General features: G+C 33.6%; 1 protein-coding gene across 1 annotated transcript in view; it reads right to left on the bottom strand.

Moving 5' to 3' along the window:
* Positions 1-143: 143 nt before the first annotated feature.
* Positions 144-21,334, bottom strand: part of kl-2 (dynein heavy chain 2, axonemal kl-2) — a 44,965-nt gene continuing 23,774 nt past the window's right edge. The window contains exons 39-80 of the mRNA XM_085203532.1: positions 21,100-21,302; positions 20,515-20,700; positions 20,081-20,245; positions 19,619-19,731; positions 19,271-19,416; positions 18,877-19,060; positions 18,538-18,656; positions 18,255-18,361; positions 17,640-17,801; positions 17,142-17,290; positions 16,378-16,493; positions 15,951-16,103; positions 15,606-15,745; positions 15,079-15,220; positions 14,389-14,570; positions 14,052-14,175; positions 13,587-13,790; positions 13,055-13,159; positions 12,437-12,663; positions 11,850-12,079; positions 11,288-11,442; positions 9,296-9,395; positions 8,678-8,802; positions 8,288-8,510; positions 7,916-8,091; positions 7,295-7,465; positions 6,583-6,782; positions 6,139-6,302; positions 5,730-5,876; positions 5,387-5,532; positions 4,929-5,089; positions 4,268-4,472; positions 3,891-4,076; positions 3,481-3,665; positions 2,929-3,070; positions 2,712-2,792; positions 2,066-2,233; positions 1,872-1,974; positions 1,587-1,744; positions 1,110-1,225; positions 881-1,014; positions 144-462 (exon numbers count right to left, since the gene is read on the bottom strand). Coding sequence (XP_085059658.1) covers positions 323-462; positions 881-1,014; positions 1,110-1,225; positions 1,587-1,744; positions 1,872-1,974; positions 2,066-2,233; positions 2,712-2,792; positions 2,929-3,070; positions 3,481-3,665; positions 3,891-4,076; positions 4,268-4,472; positions 4,929-5,089; positions 5,387-5,532; positions 5,730-5,876; positions 6,139-6,302; positions 6,583-6,782; positions 7,295-7,465; positions 7,916-8,091; positions 8,288-8,510; positions 8,678-8,802; positions 9,296-9,395; positions 11,288-11,442; positions 11,850-12,079; positions 12,437-12,663; positions 13,055-13,159; positions 13,587-13,790; positions 14,052-14,175; positions 14,389-14,570; positions 15,079-15,220; positions 15,606-15,745; positions 15,951-16,103; positions 16,378-16,493; positions 17,142-17,290; positions 17,640-17,801; positions 18,255-18,361; positions 18,538-18,656; positions 18,877-19,060; positions 19,271-19,416; positions 19,619-19,731; positions 20,081-20,245; positions 20,515-20,700; positions 21,100-21,302 — 6,543 coding nt within the window. The 3' untranslated portion in view covers positions 144-322. The remainder of the gene's footprint in view (positions 463-880; positions 1,015-1,109; positions 1,226-1,586; positions 1,745-1,871; positions 1,975-2,065; positions 2,234-2,711; positions 2,793-2,928; positions 3,071-3,480; positions 3,666-3,890; positions 4,077-4,267; positions 4,473-4,928; positions 5,090-5,386; positions 5,533-5,729; positions 5,877-6,138; positions 6,303-6,582; positions 6,783-7,294; positions 7,466-7,915; positions 8,092-8,287; positions 8,511-8,677; positions 8,803-9,295; positions 9,396-11,287; positions 11,443-11,849; positions 12,080-12,436; positions 12,664-13,054; positions 13,160-13,586; positions 13,791-14,051; positions 14,176-14,388; positions 14,571-15,078; positions 15,221-15,605; positions 15,746-15,950; positions 16,104-16,377; positions 16,494-17,141; positions 17,291-17,639; positions 17,802-18,254; positions 18,362-18,537; positions 18,657-18,876; positions 19,061-19,270; positions 19,417-19,618; positions 19,732-20,080; positions 20,246-20,514; positions 20,701-21,099; positions 21,303-21,334) is intronic.

Here is a 21,334-nt window from a genome sequence, read left to right as displayed (position 1 = left end):
GATGATAGATTCGATTTGTAACATTTGGTTAAAGAAGGGGGTGCCACCGTTCCATAACCCTGCAGTTAAGTTTCCAAGTTTAAAGGTCGTAAAGTTGGTAAATATTGTACAAGGTCATCCTTCAATATTTAAAACAATACAAATTACTAACAAATGTTAAAAATCTTTATTTCAAACAAATTGACAATAAAATTAAAATCACATTACAATACAACTTAAATAAGAGAGCAAATAATCTAAGAGTTAACATTAACAGCCACTGCTTTTCAATCAAAAAAAAGTTAAAGAAAAGAAAAATATATAGTAGTATTAATATTTTAATTTAGGTAGCCAAAGTACAAAGTAAGGCAGTGCCCCGTTTCACCCAAAAATCTGAAGTTTCTTTTCCAGAGTGAAGATCGACTGCCACCACAAAAGCACCCATTCGCAAAGGATAATAGTAGCATGGGCAGACGTATCTATCTATTATAATAATAAAAACAAATATTATTTTAATAGTGTCAAAATTAAAAATATTACCGTAATATTAAGGAATTCGTGGGACAGTGAGTCAAGGTGTGGTTTCGATTAAAACTCGAGGAAAAGAAGTATTTAATGTCCTTGCTCTGGTAACGAGGCCAAGCGCGGCGTTGAGTTCCACTACTCAAAACACAATGCCTCTAGAATTAGGAAGAAAATCAGGAACGGAGTGGTGTAACTCTAGGTTTTCAAGTTCCCTCAGCCTACTCTGCTAATCTGCGGGATATAGTGCGGAATGCTTGGATAACTCTAAGCTAAAAAAAAAAGATCACTTCTTTCCGGTGTTCAGTTCAGTACAATCGCGATAGCTACATTACTTAAAAATTTAATTGAGTCATAGTAAATAAAAATTATTATTTACTTTTAACTCGTCTCCCAGTGGCTCTGACCGGTTTAAAATGTATAGGTGTCAATGGGAACACAAGCTGCATCGGCAATGGCTCTTGTAAATAAGCGTCCTTGCGGAACCAACTGGCCCCCTCTAGATATAAACCCCTAAAAATATATTTGAAAAGTTGAAAGTTCTATGGATTGGTTTTCATTAAAAAAATAGCGTAAATTTGATGATATTATAATAACTCGCAACTAACCTGATATAAACACCCCCGTCTCTAGGCGGTCGTACAAAACCACTCTCTTCTAGAGGCATTACAGTGAATTCCCAACACAGTGTATCTATCGGCCATCCTTCTCCACGAGCTGTTGTCTAAGAAAAAGAGAAAGGATGCTACTAGAATTTTTAAAGGTTATAATAGAGAGATAGAATATGATGATGAAGAATGTTTATTTTATTTAAAGAATTTTTAAAGGTTATAATAGAGAGATAGAATATGATGATGAAGAATGTTTATTAACATAATAGAGCTTTAATATACAGAGTGGAAGCGTCTGCGCTCCTTTGACTGGAGCAGCATATAGGGTAAAATATTTTAAATGTGTAGGTACATAAAAAATTAATCAAGATTCGTAAACAGTTAAACGTAGGACATATAACTATTAACTACCCTGAAAGAGAATTTCATGTCGGTACAAAAATATCAAAAAGTTACTTGAAAACGTCAACGCACCTGCATGACGGCCGTGAGGAAGCCCGTGGGTGCCACGAGCGCGGGCAGCCAGCACAGCGTGGGCGGCGAGCGCGGCGCGCCGGCCCACGCCGTCAGGTGCGCGCCGCGCAGCGATAGCTCACGACACCAGGCACCCAGTGGCTTTAGGGACGGCCGCGCTGCGGACGAGAGGAATTGTTTATACAGAACGTCAATTGCCAGGCGATTGCCAGTTTAATCGCCAAAAAAATTATTATAATAAACTTAAATATTTCTGTAATAAATATCATATATTTATTAAATCACCTTTTTGCCAGAAAGATGGTACTCTTCCCTCAAAAATGCAGGAATACATGATTTCTAACATTTCCGACATCACCACTAACCCTTCTATTGCACGACGTAGCTCCTTAAAAAATATTAAAAGAGAATAAGTTAATATTAAAATAAACAACTTTAATAAAAATAAGATTAAAAAATCTACAATAAAAAAAACAAACCTTCAACCCAGCTACAATATTGAAGATCAACACGTTAAAGTAGCCGATCTCTTGTAAGAGCGACACACACATGGGCATCACAATTTCGGGGCCCATCATACGTTCAGTCGTCTCCACGTCGATGTGAAATGGGAGTTTTGATAGCATTTCCGCAGCTAATTCGTCTACCTTTATTAATTTATTTTAGTTAGAGTAGAGAAAGGTAAGCACAGAATATAGTGTTACAAAATTCCTTTCTGTAACAATGACGAAAGAAATTAGTTCTTTTGAAATATTACCGAATAGAAATTAAGTTTGCAAATAGTCTTTCCGCATAAATTGGCATAATAACATAAAAGAAAAATCATTTACGTTTTTATTGCAAATAAACGATATAAGGCTAAGCAGATATGCATAATTTTATATTAAAGCGAAACTCAACGCCGCGCTTTATATTAGCAAAGGAATTTGAACATGTAATCATTCCTCTCTCATTACGATTACGATTTCCACATCATCATACATGCGTTCACTTGTTTCCGTGTTCACGCGGTGGTTTTCAAGAACGGATTGGAGTCTCACTATCTCTATTTTATTTATACGTTTCCAAATATTTTTACTTATTTAGTACGTAAAGATTACTTTAAAAAAATTAATATATACTAACTTTTTGATCTTCCCCGCCACCGCCGCCGCCACCCCCAGTCGAAGCAAGAGCGAATAACGTCGAACACATTATTCTGGCATCCTTTTATTACATAAAGTACATATATTAAAACAATTAATTTCTAAGACCCAAAATAGTATTGGGGGTAATAAAACAAAATAAATAACGATTTTGTATACATTTACTTTATCCGGGGGGAAGTTAATGAATTTCTCACCTGTGCAAGTGTAGCGACATCGGCGGATGCATGTTGCCCGACAGATTCAGCACGTTCATATCCGGGTAAGAGATCCAGGAAATCTCGATACGATTCGAGACTACCATCTCGTGGGATATGGTAGGAGGGGATGCTCGATAACCTGGATAAATGATTATAAAATATTAAAAATATTAATAAAGTTAGAGAACATGTTGTGATTTCAATTCCCACTCGAGAAAATAATAAAATTATTATTTTCATTTCCCCTCTGGTGTCGAGGCAAAGCATGGCGTCAGATCCGCCACTCAACCCACAATGCCTTAAGAAATCGGCGGAAAGTGGGGAGCGGAGTGTCTTAACACTAGGCTCCCTCTGCCTACCCTGTTACATACGGGTCACAATATGATGCGAAAAAAAAGATAATAGAGGCCGTTATGGCGCTGGGGCACAAGCGTACAAATGTAAACGAGACGGTTGTGGATTAGTTCCATACTTGGAGGAAAGTGTATACTACGAGTACCTATATGTAGAAAACAGCGAGAAGCTAAAAAAAAATTATATTCAAGGCACCTATAAAAGGGCGTATCAAGAGCTTCCTCATTGAAGAACTGGTTTATATAGGCGATAAGAACCCTCTTATCCCAATCGTCGGTAATGTGGCCACCGTAATTTATAATTGCGAATAAATAACGTAAAGCATCCCATGGGACTTCCTCGTATTCTTCTAAATAATTTGCTAGAAGATTGTCTGATACCTAAAAGAATAATAATAACACAATAATTGGCACTGTATCAGAAAAATAATAGAAAAATGAAACAATTGTTTTAGTTTCCTTTATTTTCTAGAATAAAAATCTTAAATTATTAGGATGCAACATACTTAATAATGATTAAATAGAAAACAAATGATGATTAAGAGTAAAAACACAAAGGGCTCTAATAATATTTACGAAACTACTTAGATATATTAATAAACTAACCTCAAAATCTGAATCATTAAAACTATAGACAGCATTATACCCTAGCTGTCTAAACCTTTTCCGAGCAATCAAGGAACAATGGAAAAATGATACGCAGAACAATAGCCGTCGATACTTGGGCGTGGCTTCGTCAAATTTCTCCTCGTTAATGTTTGCGAATATACGCACTAGGTTACCTTTTAAGCCCTGTTTTTGAAATTTTTAGTTTTATTTACAAAATTTTAGTAAATAATATAAAAAGAATGGTGATTTATATTTACCTATACTATTAAATATTTGTATTATCATTATGTTTTTTTATTATCAAAAAATAAAGTGGCAAAGTTCTTTACTTCACCCATAGAGGCTACCCATATAGTATCTTTCACCAAACTAACCTGAGGTGGTTCAGTGGTCATCTTAATAGATCTCTGCAGCACATTCAAAGGGAACTTATCATCGGGCATGGATGATAGCCATAGTCTAAATCGAGGATGTATTTTTGGATTGTCCAAGCCCCGTAAAGCGCCAAGCCAAATGCAAGCCAAATGACAATTCGCCAGGAAAACCCACCCTCCTTCTTTCATACCATGTGATAGCATCCTGGGTAATTATTTTTTTGATTATATTTTAATATATTTACTATATTTTTATTTTTATTATTAACAAAACGACGCGATCATTTATTCGATTTCTTTGAGATTAATACATAATTTTTGATCATAGTTTGTTAAATTGCATGCGAAATAGTAAGTTAATCAATAGTCTGTTAACACAAAACGACAACGTTGAGTCTCGCTATAATCTATATCTTAACACTCACTATCTCCTTACGTATCCGTTTAGGTTTGTCTAAATAAGAGATATAAGAAAAGCTAACATAACAGCTGAAGAATCAGTGCTAGATGAGGAGATTTGATTTAAGGATTTTTTTTAACTTTTGACTTTTAATTTTGCCTTAATTTTGATTATTTTCTTCCCAACTATACCAATCAATACATGAAATTAAAAAAAATCAAGGTGGCCATGACACATTGGCTGAACTGTATGTGTACTAACTTTGCAGCAGTAGGAGCTTGGCCCTGCCCCAAACTAAGCGACTGGAACTTATCAAACATTTTCACGTCAGTTGCCAGTTGTATTAGCGCGGACGTGGGATCAACACCCGGTGATAGAACGAACAGGAGAGAAGTCTTCCAGGTCGATTCTTCCCATGCTGCCTGAGGGTGGATAATTGGAAATTTGTAATTTTTTTTTTAATATATAATGTACAATAAATGCTATGAGTATAATCTCGCGTCTCGATCTAGAAGAGTAACTAGACTCTTTTAAGGACATATATACTATTTTATCTATATAGTCACATAAGTCTAGTTTTAGGTAATGTCTAAAGAAATATGCTTAAATAGAAAAGAAATGTATTCCATGACAAAAAGTACGGGCCATGAGTCTGTAATGTAAGTAATAATAATAAAAAAATAAAGTAGGTAGGTAATATTAATGGCAACATAACTAACCCTAATATCAAGTACAGGTGGTTCGACGTACCGCGGTCCCAGCACATTCACTATGTAAGTGGTGACACACGCCGACACTCGGTCCACTCTCAATGATCGGATAAACAATATTCTTTGAAATTCATTGCAAATGTCATTCCAATCACCTTTAATTGTTATGTAATAATGTATTTTTGGTTATTTTAAGAAATTGATATATTTATATGACATATATGCCAATATCCTATGACACATAAACATAAAAATATATGGTATGGTATATAACTAATATAGAATCTGATAAAGGTAGAAAAAAACATTTTTTCATTACGTAAATCTATCTAGACTTTACAAGAAGTCTTACCAATAAGAGGTTGAGTTTCAGGTTCAGGATGCAAATACCAGTCCCTCCATTCTTTAGAGAACACCTCAAAACTATCTATAACACCGTGAAATCCTGGTAACTTGTCTAATTCAGTTATATTATCCCAACAGTCGTCTGGTAGCCAATCTGGTGAATAAAATTTTCAAATAATCTATATGGATGTATTATTTACGCTTTTTTTCTACTAGTAGTAGTTGGCTAGATAATAGTTCTAGTAGTATTTTTTATCTACGCTGAATCCCGCTTATAGCAGGGTAATAGCAAAGTGAACTTGGAAACCTAGTGTTAAGATACTCTGTTCCCATTAAGAGACCTTCGCTCCTCAACTCTGGACGTCTTGCGTGATGAGTGGCAGAACTCAAATTAACTAGTAGGTAAAAAAACTAACTTGTAGGATTATCCGGCTGCTCCGATCTATCTAGAACAATGCCGCCCTTTAAAAGGAACAAGTATTCGTGACTACTCATTTTGCCCATTTGAAACAAAATTCGTGACACCATGTGGAATGAGAGCAAGAGCTTGTGTCGTTCAAAGAGAGCTCGACATGTATTCCTGTAGGTAGAATATTAACTATCATTAAAATTGGAATGCAGTATAATTTATATCAAAATAATTAATTAAATTAATATTCTTTGATTCTGTTTCATATTTTAGGTAAACTCTCATTAATAAATAGAATTAAATGTCCTTTATGGTTAATACTACAATGAAAATGGATATTTTTAATACAAATATTAATTATACTGCAACTGGCAGATACTTATTTAATAATATTCCCATAAATATACAATATATAATAACTACAAAAACGAAAATAATAAAAATCACTAACTTATAAACAGCAAAAGTGTGAAATTCATTAAGATGGCTAATTCTGTCCTCCAATTCTACGCTTTTAGGGCTTCTATCAATCGAGTACGTGAAAAGATCGATGTAGGCATCAAGTGAGAACTGATACATAGGATCGATTCGAGACAAATCATTTAAAGCAAAGAAGAGTACCGACGCTCGAACCGCTACCGGTACGTAACCCTGAGGGGAAATATCGATTTTAAAAACAAAATATGTATTTTTATAAGCTAACAATTAATTAAATACCTTTTCTATACACTTTTGGTAGGTAGAGAACCTAGTCAAAATTCTCTGTTTTTTACACAACAAGAATTTTTAACATATTCATATTATTATTATTTAAAACAATCTAGCTTCACTTTTGTCTGCATATGGCAATATGCGAAATAATCAGAGAGAACCTAATATCATGACACTCAGTTCGCTCTCTCACTTAGTTCCGGAATGCATGCATGTTGCATGCATTATACCCTCATCCAGTATGCAAACTAAAAACCAGAGTGTCTCAACACTCAACGTCTCAAGCCTACCCCAAAAAAAACAGGAGGTTTACGAAAATGAGATATTTATTATGGAATTCTAATAATATAAAGAAGACGATATAATTATGTATAAACAAATAAAATAAGAATTTATTTCAAAATTATGAACATTAAATAAAAAATCATAAAATTATAAATAATAGTAGATACCTGTCTAGCTGTATCAATCTCTTTTTCAGTATCCTGTGAGGTGAGTAAAGCTTCTTTGACTTCCAACGAAGTGCGTTGCGACGTTTGCAATGTAACGAAAAGCTCTTCATTTTCTAATAATGGTACTTGAGATTCGTACATTATACGGAGTAAATCGTTTTCTAAGTCAACCTTAAAAAATATGTATGCATATTTTTATTATCTTCTCGCTGTATCATATAGCAGAGTAGGCAGAGCAGAGGGAACGTAGTGTTAAGACACTCCGCTACCCAGTTTTCATCGAATTTTGGCCACACAACCTATCACGTTTACAGTCGCAAGTTTGCGGCTCTGCCCCACGACTGACCTCAAACTCGATCTGGTCTTTCTTTATGAGCTACATGTCCTGCGTTTCACATTTAACAATAGGTTTGATGTAGAATTTAATTTTCTATCTATATTTTTTAAATGCAAATATTTCAATTCTTTAATTGTTAAAGGTTTTCTGTATAATATATCTTACAAATTCAATTTAATCAACACATACATTTGTATAAACAAAAAACTATAATTTCAAAAGAAGAAAACTAAATTCAACAAATGAAAACATCAAAATAATAATATTAATTAGATTAGACTTACCAAAACTTTCTTGCTATTAGCAATGGTCATGACCAAATGGTCTTTCATAGTCTCCAACTGAGGTCTTTCCTTACGCACTACTATACTCAGTAACTGTGAGGTAAGACCTTGTTCTTTTACGGCAAAGTTGACCATTGTCGTTTTTGTTAGTGTTTCCGGAGAATATACTGGGTTTCCTTTAAAATTACATACATATATTAAGTTTATACTCTTTTTTAAATGTATTAGATACTATAGTGGTTAATTTGGTAAGTTTGAAGGTTGTAGGTTCGATCTCCATTCGGGGGAAACTTTATATACTTAAACATTTTGCGTAAGCTAATTATGATGAATTACTCAAAATAACTTACAAATATCCAACTAAATACATACCAAGTTTAGTCGTCAAATACATTTTGAAAACCGGATTATAAGGAACCATTTTCTCATTAAATTTTATAACTAAATCAGCTCCAATTTTCACTATAGCCTTATCCAATATGGGAGCTATGGAAGGATCTAGAACTTCACCCACGTTCTGAACTATTACTGGTTTGCCTTGAGACAGACATTGTTCCATAATTTTTAAGTAATTCGGCTGACCGAAATCGACAATCTGTCAGATAAGGGAAAAGGTTAATATGGGATTTAAATAATATGGGATTTTTTGATGATGATGATGACTAAAATATTTCCTAGTCTAGAAGTTTCTAGTGTTTATCTAGCAGTTTTCTTTAAAAAAATTAAAACGAAAATTAAATTCATTATGTGATTATAAACTACCTGTATGTCATTCTTTTCCTCTAATCTAGATATCCATATAAGGGCCTGCCCCTGTGGGTCTACAGCTAGCGGCCAGCGCGTCGCTCGGACTACTATTATGCCATTTTCTGCACTGAAGTTGTCGTCTGCAGTTAATATTAAATACTTCTTTAAATTTTAGCTTTACTCTTTTTTACTACTGAAAGTATTTTTTATAGTTTCTTTTTATGCTTCATACATATAGCAAATAGCAGGATAGGCAGAGACAATCTAGTGATATGACACTCCATTTTCCACGCATGTCCAATTTTCGTGACTTTGCGTGATAAGTGGGCAATTTGTATTTTTACCAGACCAAGGAAATTAAATAATTTATTTCCTCGAGTAGAAATAAAACTCATAAATGCTGCGCTCACACATGAACACTGTGCTACTGCACCACGAGGGTTTAAGTTTTATAGTATTTGACATTTAAATTTTTATACTGTTTCAAGATTATTCTTCAAATAAAATCGATATAGTTGATAAATTTAAATATTCCCAGTTTTCCACAAATAGTTTTCAATAAAATTAACTATAGAATCGAATATTTATCAATCATTTTTCAAACTACTCCAAACAAATTTTTAAAAATCTTACCTGGCAACCCCATATAATTCCACTCGCGTAACGTTGCATCGTCCAATAAGAACGTTTTCATGCTCAATTCCATTGTTACTGGTAAAGTTTCATTGTATACCTGTAATAATTAAATAAATTAAATAATTAAAAAAACTTAACTTTTCGCTGAATTTTTGAGGCATTGTATGTTTAGTCGTGGAACTCAAAGCCACGTTTTGCCTCGTTATCAGAGCGACGAAAGTAAAATATTAAATATTTTATTCCCCTGAGTGAGAATCGAATCCATAACCGTTGCGTTCACAGTCACACGCTTGTGTACCTACGCCACTAAGGTCTCATTTTTATCAAATTTACCTTACACAAACTATTATCCTATATCTTATAAAACAAAGTCACTTTTCGTGTCTGTCTGTTGTTTCTAACTCTTCTTCTTCTAAACCACCCAACGGATTTTGATGTGGTCTTCGCCATTAAGTCGGGTGTTTTTCGTAGAAGGTTTATATATAGTTTATTATTTGTACATTCTTATGTAAATTAACATAAATACGATAAATGTGTATAAAGTCCTACCCGTTGAGACACTTTTGCGCATGCGCTGCTCTAATGGTAAGTACTACATGAAAAAAATGTACTGGAGCATTGTTCCTCTTAATAAGATCTACAAAAAAGTCCGCGACGGCATATTCGTATCTTTTAAGAATAACGTGTAGTGATCATTTTTCTGACTAAAAATAATAATTTCAATATATTTTTTATTGTGAGGGATATTTTTCCATAATGGTATTAATCTTTATCCTTTAAAATACTTTATTAATTTTATACGGTAAACGAAGATAAAATTTGCTTTTTATAATATTTCGAAATTGCGAATAGTTTTACAGAAAAACGGATTTAATTGTTGACATATCCCGCCGTTGACACATCAGCTGTATGTTACTCAAGTTTCACTTATCCCTTACTCTCAACATATAAATAAGTACATTAGTTACGTTGGCCATTTAATGTAGAACAAAACTGTCTTTTACTGTTTTTCATTTAGAAGTTTAGAAGTTGTTACAATATCAAAAAAAATCCTTGCTGCGAAACGGCTCGCCACTCGCCATGCGTCCGCCGCGCCCGCCTGCCTTACACGCATCGGTGGTTCAGTGGTAGAATGCTCGCCTGCCACGCGGGCGGCCCGGGTTCGATTCCCGGCCGATGCATTCTATTTAATTTTCCTCACAGGCAGCCACGTCGTGCTTGCTTTTCATCAGGGACAGAATACTCCCTTCAGCATTAACCACAAGCTCGAAAAAAAAAAACCCGGCTGCCTCTATAGCAACGAAGATTTAGTTAGATGCGTTTGCACGTATTGGATAATTGGAGTTGAATGTATTATTTAAGTGCGATATATTTGGTTTCACATTTTTTGTAGTAGTTATTAGTAGGTAGGTTTTTGTTTATAATTTCTTCCGTTTAAAAATAGTCATTTGACTATCTAAAAATAGTCATTTAAATATATTTTAATAAGTACTTGAAAAGATTAGTAGCACAGATTTAAAATTACGGTACCTACTAAAAAATCCTTGCTGTGTAAAACAATTGGAAAATCCTTATTGAAACTACGAAAATGCGGGTTGCATTAGGGTTTAATTAATTTTCACATTATCTTAAGTGCTTTGCAAACATACATTACATGAATAATCCAGTAGTTAAAGCGGGCGAAGCCGCAAGAGGGTCGCTAGTGATACTATAAGACTGACAACGGCGATAGTGGTCATAGAGATAATAACAAAATTAATCACGATTACAATAAAATTATAATATATAACAATCTCTGATTCCTTTTTTTCATTATTTATCCTATCTTTATGAATTATTTGTTATACACTATTTATGACATACATAAATTGGGTTAAGAAACGATAATTTTAGTTAGAATTTTATAGGTAACGTTGCTTTCTATATAATTTAGTCATCTAATAGTAAATCTAATATATGAATAATACAAAGAATGCAATATGCATGTACCTCTCTAAACCAATCATCCATGAGCGCTTCTCGATACTCGGAGACGAAAGGACCGAGATAAGCGACGAAACCGGTAGCTATGAGACAATCACCGGGCAAATTCTCAAATTCTTTGTCTAAGCGCTCCACTGTTAGCTCCCATCTTTCACGTTCACCTATATTTATATTATTATAGCAATGATGCATTTAAAAATAATAAATCTAGAATGACTTTCGTGGCAATCTTAATTATATGTAAAAAAATATTAATAACAATTTTAAGCCTAATTATTTTTAACACATTCGTCTTGAATTTGAATGATGTATGAGTACTAAATAAATTTGAAAATTTGAAAACCATTTACAATATTGATGACTTTAAAATTATTATGCATTTTGTTTGTTAATGTTTATAATGGCAGTATTAGAATAAATGTAAATTTGTTCAAAATGAACTCTGATTAGAACGACCGTATATACGCAAATCACCTACAAGTACAATTCTTAAAAGTCACAATTTGTCTATTTAGTCTCCGGAACTTATGGATGGATCTGAAAAATTTTCAATTTGAAAACAACTCACCGGAAAGTCCAGTAATCAGAGCTTCTGCCCTCTCCAATTTAAGCTGTAGCATCCTAGATTTCCTCTCCAACTCCTCTTTTTGCGCTACCTTCTCATCATATTCCTTTTGCAAACGCGCTATCATCTCACTTAGCTCTCTTAATTTAGCTCGGGCTTCAGCCAATATTTGTTGTTTCATTCGCAAAGATTCTAATGCTTCTTCTAGACGCTCTTTTTTAGGTTTTACTATTCTATTGTTGAAATAGGATAATATTCATAATAGTGTAAGAAAATATACTGTTCTATAACATTAACATATATCTAAGCCTATTGGTGTACAACGGCGAGCTTCTAATATATTTCGTTTATCGTGTACTCACTCACGATATAAATAGTAATTTCATAATAATTATATACACTTACAATTGAGCATAAACATTAAAAAAAACCCGTAATAAAATAAAGAATGAATACAAAACTTTCTAATTAAACTATGATATTTGATAATAGGCTACAAAAACCTAAACACTGCAAATTTAAATTCTGCTACGTACAAAAATTAACATTTTATCAATAGAAAACATTAGTATTGAAACAATAACACTTACTTATAAACTTTTCCATACTTTTCAATAGCTCTCACCCACAAGCACAAAGACTTAGCGGCTAACGACACAGTGCCAACTATTTCCGGATCAAAGTCAGGTTTAGTTGTGTAAGTACCGATTTTCTTTAATGTTTTATCCGCTATATTGTCTTTGTCAAAATCTCGCAATCTGTCCAGGAAGTATTGGTCACCGAGCTGACGTTTAGCTTCAGCCCACGTTGGCTCTTTCTAAATGAATTGAAATGTATTAAATTATTATTGAATAATTTTATAAATGTGAATACTTGAACGATAAATTTATTGTTTTTAACTCATCTCTAATGTAGTGATGAGAAAACAGAGACACTCCAGTGATATATCACGGTTTTTGTTTTAGATATATTGCATGTTAGGTAGTCACAGTTTGGCCAGAATATGCTAATTCCTAATTCTTATGATACTTACAATGTATGATAATTAAATTTAAAAAAAAACTGACTTCTTCAATTTTAACCGGATCCCATAATCAGAAATTAATCAAACTTCCATCAAACTACCTTTGAAGTGTATACTTTCCAATAAAAAGAAAATCGAAATCAGTTGGCGTCATATTCAATTATGTACGAAAAATTGTACTCACTTGCAACAAAATAAGCACAGCTTCAAGAACCATCTCGACTTTTTGAGGAGGTTTTGCGTAAGATTTTACCTCGGTGATATCTTTCTTATTTAAAGCATCTAAAGCCTATTAAACATAACATAACATGTGAACATTTTATTTTATTTGTAAAAAAATAATACAAAATCAGCTTTTCTACCTCAGGAAAAACTTAAATTAAATCAATTTCAACACTTAAAAAAAAGGTTCTATTTCATTGGTCAATAAATATTTCCGAGTCTTATTTTTACAACCTTTTCCAAGGTACTAATAACTAATCAGAAATCTAATTGTATATAACTAACTCTTTTTTCTTAAGCCTTTTGTGGCGTTAGGAGCACTCCTAAAATAATATCATCATAGTGTATGTACTATTTATGCAATGTAAATGACGCCTCGGTGGAAGTTCCCATCATTGTTGCCTGTCGCATTCTATCCATAACTTCATCCATAGACACACGCAGCCTCAATAACGTACAAATTAGCCATTTGGACCATCCTGGCAGTATATTACCTTTACGGCCTCCTCCAGAGCCGGCATGGCACTCGCCAGGTCTCTCATGGCAGCGTCCGCCAGCTTCTTGCACTGGCCCTCCTCCTCCTGCGTCTTCTTGCTGCGCGCGGCCACGCTGCGCTGCTGCTCATCCGCGTTGCGCTGTTGCACGTTGATCACGCCCATGTACTCTATACATTGTTCTGTGTATTCTGCTACTTGTTCCTATTTCAATTTTAATCTATATTGTAGTTACAGTTAAATTTATTATATTAAGTTAATCAATATTAGAGTGAAACCATCTTGACAAGTTATATATAAAGATTTATAGTCAGCCAGCTCTAAATATTTATTTTTTTAATTATCTCTAAATATAAACTTCTTTTTTTCTGGCTCAACATTTAACGATCACTCACAAAAATGAAAAGCTTAACTAAAAATAAAAAAAATATTTTTAAATGTTATACATTAAATGTTCTTCTTAACCTTAGCAGTAGCTAGCTCCTCTGACATTTGTCCAACTAGCTTGGTAGTTTCCTCCACTTTACCCAAACCGTTTCTCAGTTTATTGGCTTGTAATGCTATTTCAATTCTCTTCGTTCTCAGCATTCTATAAAATAATGAAAACTACACATTACACTGAAATTTGAGATAAACCGGACTATGATCTGACAGCTCGTCTCTTTTGTTTTATGAAGCTATATCAAAGGTACTTAATTATTTTACTAGTAAGTTAAATATGAAAATCGAGCTGAAAACTAAAATAAAACTACATTTTAATAAAGCTATCCGCAAAACATAAAAAATAAATGTACACACTAACTCCTTATATCCGGACACAAGTTCAAGATAATTAGTAGGTGTCACGTAATTAGTCCTTCTCATCTCTCTCCACATTTTAACAGAGTACTTCCCGACTGACGAATGTATTAGCGACATTATGGACGCTACAGATGCTCTCATTGCATCCTCTCTGCTTTCTACTACCGATTCTTTTCTACGGACCTTGGATGAAATGAATTTAAATCGATTTTGTGTCGTTTTAAGACATTGATTAAAGTTTTAAAACACCACCAACATTGTACTAAGTTCAGTTGGAAGTTACAATTAGAATATACTAAAATTTGAGTATGTAAATGAATGAAGTGATTAAAGCGTAAAGCGGAAGAAGTCTAAGCGTGAACGTTACACATCCTTAATATAAGGGAGTAATAGTATAAACGTTACTATAATTTTCCTGGCCTATTTTTAAGTGCGGCATTGAGTTCCACCACTTAAATTGTAATAGTAAGTGGGGATTTTTAGGAGCAAATGGATTTCTTTGCCTCACTCAAATCAATATCTGGTCTTAGTTTGAATTTTCTATATAGCAATTATCATCAAAATTGGTTGGTTTAAATATAAAATACCCGAAATAGCTTTTAAAATGGGAATTTCAAAGAATTTGACCCCCCTATAAATACAGCAAATTATGTTAAGGAATAAGTGATTGTAAGTTCAATATTATACATACACGTTGTCCAGTGATAGAAGCAAGCAGTTCTACACCTTCAAGAAACTTGTACGCGACTTCAAGAAGGGCTTCTCTTGGCCACTCTAAAAACCAATTTGTGGTAGTCGCATTTATAAGAGCTGGGTATTGACGTATACGGTTTCTGGAAACAATTTTTTTTATTCTGTCTAAGTCTAATCTGGTGTTAGTAGACTATTTGTCTGCTTTGAAAAATTGTCAGCGAGATTAATCTCAAATATTTTTGTGGTAGTTTTGCAAGTACCTACTCATATTATTTATTGTTATAGCTGTTATTAATATTCCAAGATATTTTTTAAATTCCTATAAAATAGTTGGAACTAAAACACGTTGTAGGTGTATCTACATTATTGGTACATCAATTAAAGGGTGCTTAACTCAATAATTTTCTCGACAATATTATCATTGAATACCTACACTGAAAGATAAAATGGTAAAAAAAAAGAAAAAAGAATAAATTTTTTTCTTAATATCTAAGAAACTATTTCCATATATCAAGGCTATAATACCTAAATTCATCTCCAATGGGGCTGAAGCATAGAACAATATGCATGTTAGCTCGTACACGATCCACTAAGAATAAGTAAACTGATTCCGCCGTTTGTAACAGATTCGCTGCTTTCATTGGCTTCTCTAGAGCTTGTTTTATCTATTTAGTAGTCATGTTTAAATAAATTATTCTAATGCAATGCAAAAGGTGCAGTGGAATAGTGTGTTTTTGTATATGATTGTGGGTTTGATTATCAGTTGTGGAAATAACTGAATATATTTTTTTCATTTTACTCTTCTGATTCAAAATATCACTTACTAAATTGTTACAAAAAATGAGAATAAAAAGTGACAGGACCACTAACATCCTCAAATTCATCAGCCTTATACAAATTAGTGACTTCTCCACTACTTAATAAATTATTAACAATCTCCGTAAAAGTCTCCTCAACTATTTGTGTATCGCAGAAAATGAATGTCGTTTTCTTTGTATCGACACCGCAACTGGTGTAGAGTACCTTTAGAAGGAAAGAACATTTTAAAATATCTACCACATTTTGCCTTGAATCTAATCTGTATCTATTTTTTATAATTTAATTATAAACCAAAAATTGGCCACATCGAAGTCATCGCGGAGTAGTATCGCAAAGAAAATACGACAAGTTAAGACACTCTCTATAATATAGAATAATAATGTTTCTACACATTAGTGTCCTTTGTAAACAAAATATGGTAGAATGTTGAACTATTAACGGTATTAGTATAAAACATCTAAACAATTATAATTTTAACCTTCAAGTCCTCTCTGAAGTCTTTAATTCCATATGTTTTAGTGACTACGACTTGGAAAGAGTTACATTCACAAATGTATGACGCTATACGAGTCAAGCTTTGTCGTCCGGAACCACCTAAGAAATGTAGAAAAATTGGTCAAAATACAAAAAAGTTGAGGACAATCGTGACGCAGGGTTACAACTGTAAAGGCGTCTATTTGTGGGTTAGACCTTCAGAATCTGGCATAAAATAGCGACCTAGGTACCGTAGGAAACCCTCTATCTACCCTGCCGTGCGGGATACAGCGTGAAGTTGATTTTTTTTAATAAATAAGATGACTTTTAATAAACTAGATGCTTTGCAATTTATTATAAATTGCAAAGCATCTAGTTCAATTATGACTATATATGTATTCAAATATCACATATCAATTACATAAGTATTGTTATAGCCCATATACTTCACACAGCAGAGTAGGCAGAGGAAACCTAGTGTCAACACAATCCTACCCCCAAGACTACCAATTTTCGAGACATTGTGTGTTGAGTGGCAGAACTGAACACCGCATTGTTTGCCAGATTGAAAAAATCCAACCCACAATTCTTCCATTGCACCATTTATTTTCTTTTTTTTTTTGGTAATAGAATTTAACCCTCAAATCAACTCATTGTCTATACGTATCACGCACGATTTATTTTTTGGTATAACGATTTCAGTAGTTATTTCTATTTTTAAGTATTTTTTAAAATAAAGTATTTATTAAAAAATGATTAATAACTAACCGATCCCAACACACAACATGTGACCACGTGGCTGCGATATAACTCTGACAATACGACAAATGTGCTCTATGGCGTCTTTGAACAATACCAGGTCCATTTTTACTACGCCTGGACAACTGTTGTATTCTTCTAGTTGATTTGTTATATATCTGTATTTTTGTAAAATATATTTTAAATATTTATATGTTTGTCACATAATAATAGACGAATCGATATTTGCGTATAATAAACTAACGACATTCACGGGGGTTCACTAATATTTGAAAAAAAAAAACAATATGTAATTACCAATAAAGGTTGTGGGTTCGATCCCTATTCGAGGAAATAGAAGTCGTCTCTAGAATTCGTCTCCGAAAGTGAGAAACAGAAGTTTCTTAATAGAAATTGAGTGTCTTAACACTAGATTCCCAGGTTCCCTCTGCCTACCCTGCTATGTGCCGGATACAACGTAAAGCTAAACAAGACAAATAAATAAATAAATAACATGGTTCAGATTACCTTCTCAGCGCAATAGGATCATTCAAATCATCGTAAACTTCAAAAGGATTGAGAAAATGTCCAAAAATCGGTGGACTCTTGGAAGGGCAAAGGGCATGGAAAGTGAGTTCAAAATGCTTACCAAGCATATCGCTCATTTGGTTCATGAACCAATCACGATCTCTATAATAGATATTACTTACGTATTTTAACTAATTTAGAAAGGAGATAAATAAACTGTTGAAATATTTAAAAACGAATAAAAATTTTAGTTTTAGCAGGATTTAAACCTGTAACCGATTAAACATCCAAACATTCTAGCTACTAATACGTTCTTATCCAGTTAGGTCAAAATTCTTGTGGGCTTGCTAAAACTTTTTTCAAAGTTTGTGCTCTCATGAAAAAAAAACATTGAATTTATTTAACTCAATTCTAATTTTTATTTCATACGTATATGGGCAAAGCCTTACTCTTATTTCTTCCATGTATCGAAATTCGTATAATCAAGTTTGCTTCTAGACATAAGACATTATGAGAGATAATTCGTAGAAAAAGTTTCGATAATTATAAAATTATATATATATATATATATATATATATCAAATATAGACCATTACACTTATTAAATGTACATACTTCTCCTCTGTGAGTCGATCACAAAACACTCTAAAACACTCGTGGACCCACAATCTGAGGAAACGAGGCTTCGTGTTTTGATAATCCTTGTTACTTCTTAATAGTCCCTGTAATTATTTACCTAGTATTATTATTGTTATTTAGGTACAGTACGGTGAACGAGTTGTGGCCGCCCGCCCTGATTTTAAGATTTTAATATTTTTACAGGATAGAAGTTTTATAACTATTTATTTCGCAAAATTTTTTAATATTTGCAGTTTAAGTAAGTATGTTTTTTGCTTACCTGAAATATTTTAGATATGTCTCTCAAATTGAAGAGGTAGTGCATTTTACTGGGTGTCGGCAGCAATTTAGCCACTATATTATTGAACGTATCAATAGTGGCTGTCATAACGATTTTACCTAAAAACACAGCTTTTTAATGTTATAGGAATTGTTATTTGTTAGTTATATACATAATAAAGATGTTTCTTTTCTTATTTTAAGGCCATTCAAGCAAAATTACGAACGGAACGTCTTGACATCAGGTTCTCACTACCCTGAAACCCACCCTGGACCCCCGCCTCCTCTTTTTGTGAAGAAAAAAGAAATTAGCTATTTTATTAATAGTCGAAAGACCTACCAACTGTTTTAGTCTCTTCATCAAACTCCTGTAAATGCTGCGAGAGCATCGTTCCAAATATCTTGATCAGTTGTTGTTGTGTGGGTGGGGGGAGGAAGAAAGCGTGGAAACATGAGAGCAAGCGTGGTGGCAGAGGGGATCTGGCACCTCCGGGAGGTCCCGCTGCACCGCAAAGTACCATGTCCTGGAGTAAATGAACAGATATAGACTATGTATAGTGTGCGAGTGTGTACGAGTGGGTCCCAATCAATTTACAAAACTATCTTACTATTATTTTAATTATAAAACATAAAAAAAAATAATAATTGACATACATAAACAGTATATTAATACTAGTTTTACCTATCCTGCTAAAAACTGAAAACACTAAGCTAAAGCATGTGTTCTTCCTTACCTTAACATTCTTCCTCCACTGCTTCTGTCTATCGAACCAGTAACCGTAGTCATACCACAGACGTACCAACTCCAATGGAGGCTGGGACCCGTACTCATCTCGCACCGGCATGTTTATATCGTCCATGAATGCTATCATCTTTTTACCTGATGTTATAGTTAATTTGTGGTAATCAGAAGAATAACAGAATAGAATAAAAAGAAAAACGAAAAAATAAAGCAAACTGGAGAACGTAGTGTCTTAGGGTTCTCTTTATCTACCCAGCACTATACGGAACAAAACTGAAAAATAAAATAAATACTAAGTAGCAGTTCAAATATATTGTTTTAATAATATATTTCTAGTAACCTCCAGCAGGTACATAATTTCCTTTGGTCCTCTTCTCAAGACGTGCTTCTATAATGTCTTGAACGTTAGCCGCAGTGGTTTGCGCGGACATATTGATAATTTGCGTGCTGTATCTAAAATTGTATTTAAAGAAAAAAAAGAATTTCAGCACAGTTCCTATTATATTATTATTAACAGATTCCATTTTGTTACAGCTTCCTCAAAGATAGAACCATCAAATATATGTAGTACAAGAACATCTCAGTTTATTAGCAAGTTTATTAATTTGACCAATCTAATAGTTAAAGTAAAAAAAACTAAAATTAATAAAATAAAAACACTAACACTACTGCTCTCTGCTTTAAATAAAAATAACTTAACTTTTCACCCAATTTCGACACACTGTTTTTCGATTACTTTTGGAATGTGAATTCCACATGCTACGTAATAGTATTTTCTAGCAATATAATTATAAACTCGAACCTATCCCGATCCAGACTAGCCAATGTGCCTTGCAACAAGCAAGTCTTGCCAGTACCGGTGGGCCCGCCTACCAGTAAACCGTGACCTGCCTTAACGACTTCCAGGCCGACCATTTGTACTCTAATGAACTCTACTGTGGGCACCAGGATGTTGTGGAAGCCTGCACTGAAAGGACAAATAATAAAATTCAGTTAGAAAAACTACATAGACCGTAAATTTTATTTCACTATTATTATATGTGAAAACATTTATAATGTGAAAAACTTAATCATATTATGTCAGTCTGTTTTCCACTATCTATTCACTTAAAGATAAGCATTGCCACGTGGAAAATCCATATCTCAGTCTTTGTGGCTAGACAAAGATTAACGTACAAAAAATCACAAACAACAAAGAAAATTTTTATTACGCAAAATAATATCAATTATTCTTACTTAGGATTAAATTTCCAATTATCAGGTAATTTATCCTCCCAAGGTTTAAATTGCCTTAATCTTTCATCCACATAGTAATCGTATACCGTATCTTTTAAAGGGAAGATTCCTTCATGCTCTCTTATCCAATTGTCTAATTTCTTACGGGATTCTTCTTCTAAAGTGGCACAGACTGACCAAATTAATCTACAATTTGTATAAGTATGTAACTAAAATTGTAACAAATGAACATAATGAGGTATATCATGGTGCATGGGCTCAACGGGCAACAGGGTGTGGTTTCGACTCCCACTCGAGGAAATGAAATATTTAATATTTTCATAGTTTTGGTAACGAGTTAAAATTAAATTAAATCAGCTTCACGCTGTTTCTCGCTTACCACAGGGTAAGCAAAGGTAACCTAGTGTTAACACACTTCATTCCCCACTTTCCGCCGAATTGACCAGAGTGTTTCAACACTACATTCCCAAGTTCCTTCTGCGTAAAGCTATAAATAAAAAAAATATTTATTTAATACATAATCATTATACAAGCTAGCTACACTCATTAAGAAGTGTGACAGTAAAAAAAAAATACAATACTAACGCAAACAAAAATCTCATTTTGGACAGAGATTCATTATCCTCTTGATCGGCCAACGGCGGCGCCGGCGCCGGGAGCAGCCCTAACAAACGACACAGCGATCTCACACCGGTCAGCTCCTGGCTTCTGACACTTTGACCCTCTATTAAATGTAACCTTTTCAGTTCCAGTACGGGAGTTAGTATATTTTGGAAATGGCGCCGTAGCTAGATAAAAGGAAAAAAGTGGAGATCACGTA

Source organism: Heliconius melpomene, chromosome 19 (assembly GCF_056956725.1).
Source record: "Heliconius melpomene rosina isolate 202511_hmr_F chromosome 19, ASM5695672v1, whole genome shotgun sequence".
Classification (NCBI taxonomy): Eukaryota; Metazoa; Arthropoda; class Insecta; order Lepidoptera; family Nymphalidae; genus Heliconius; species Heliconius melpomene.
Note: the sequence above shows the minus strand (reverse complement) of the source record. Positions and strands in the feature narration are given on the sequence as shown.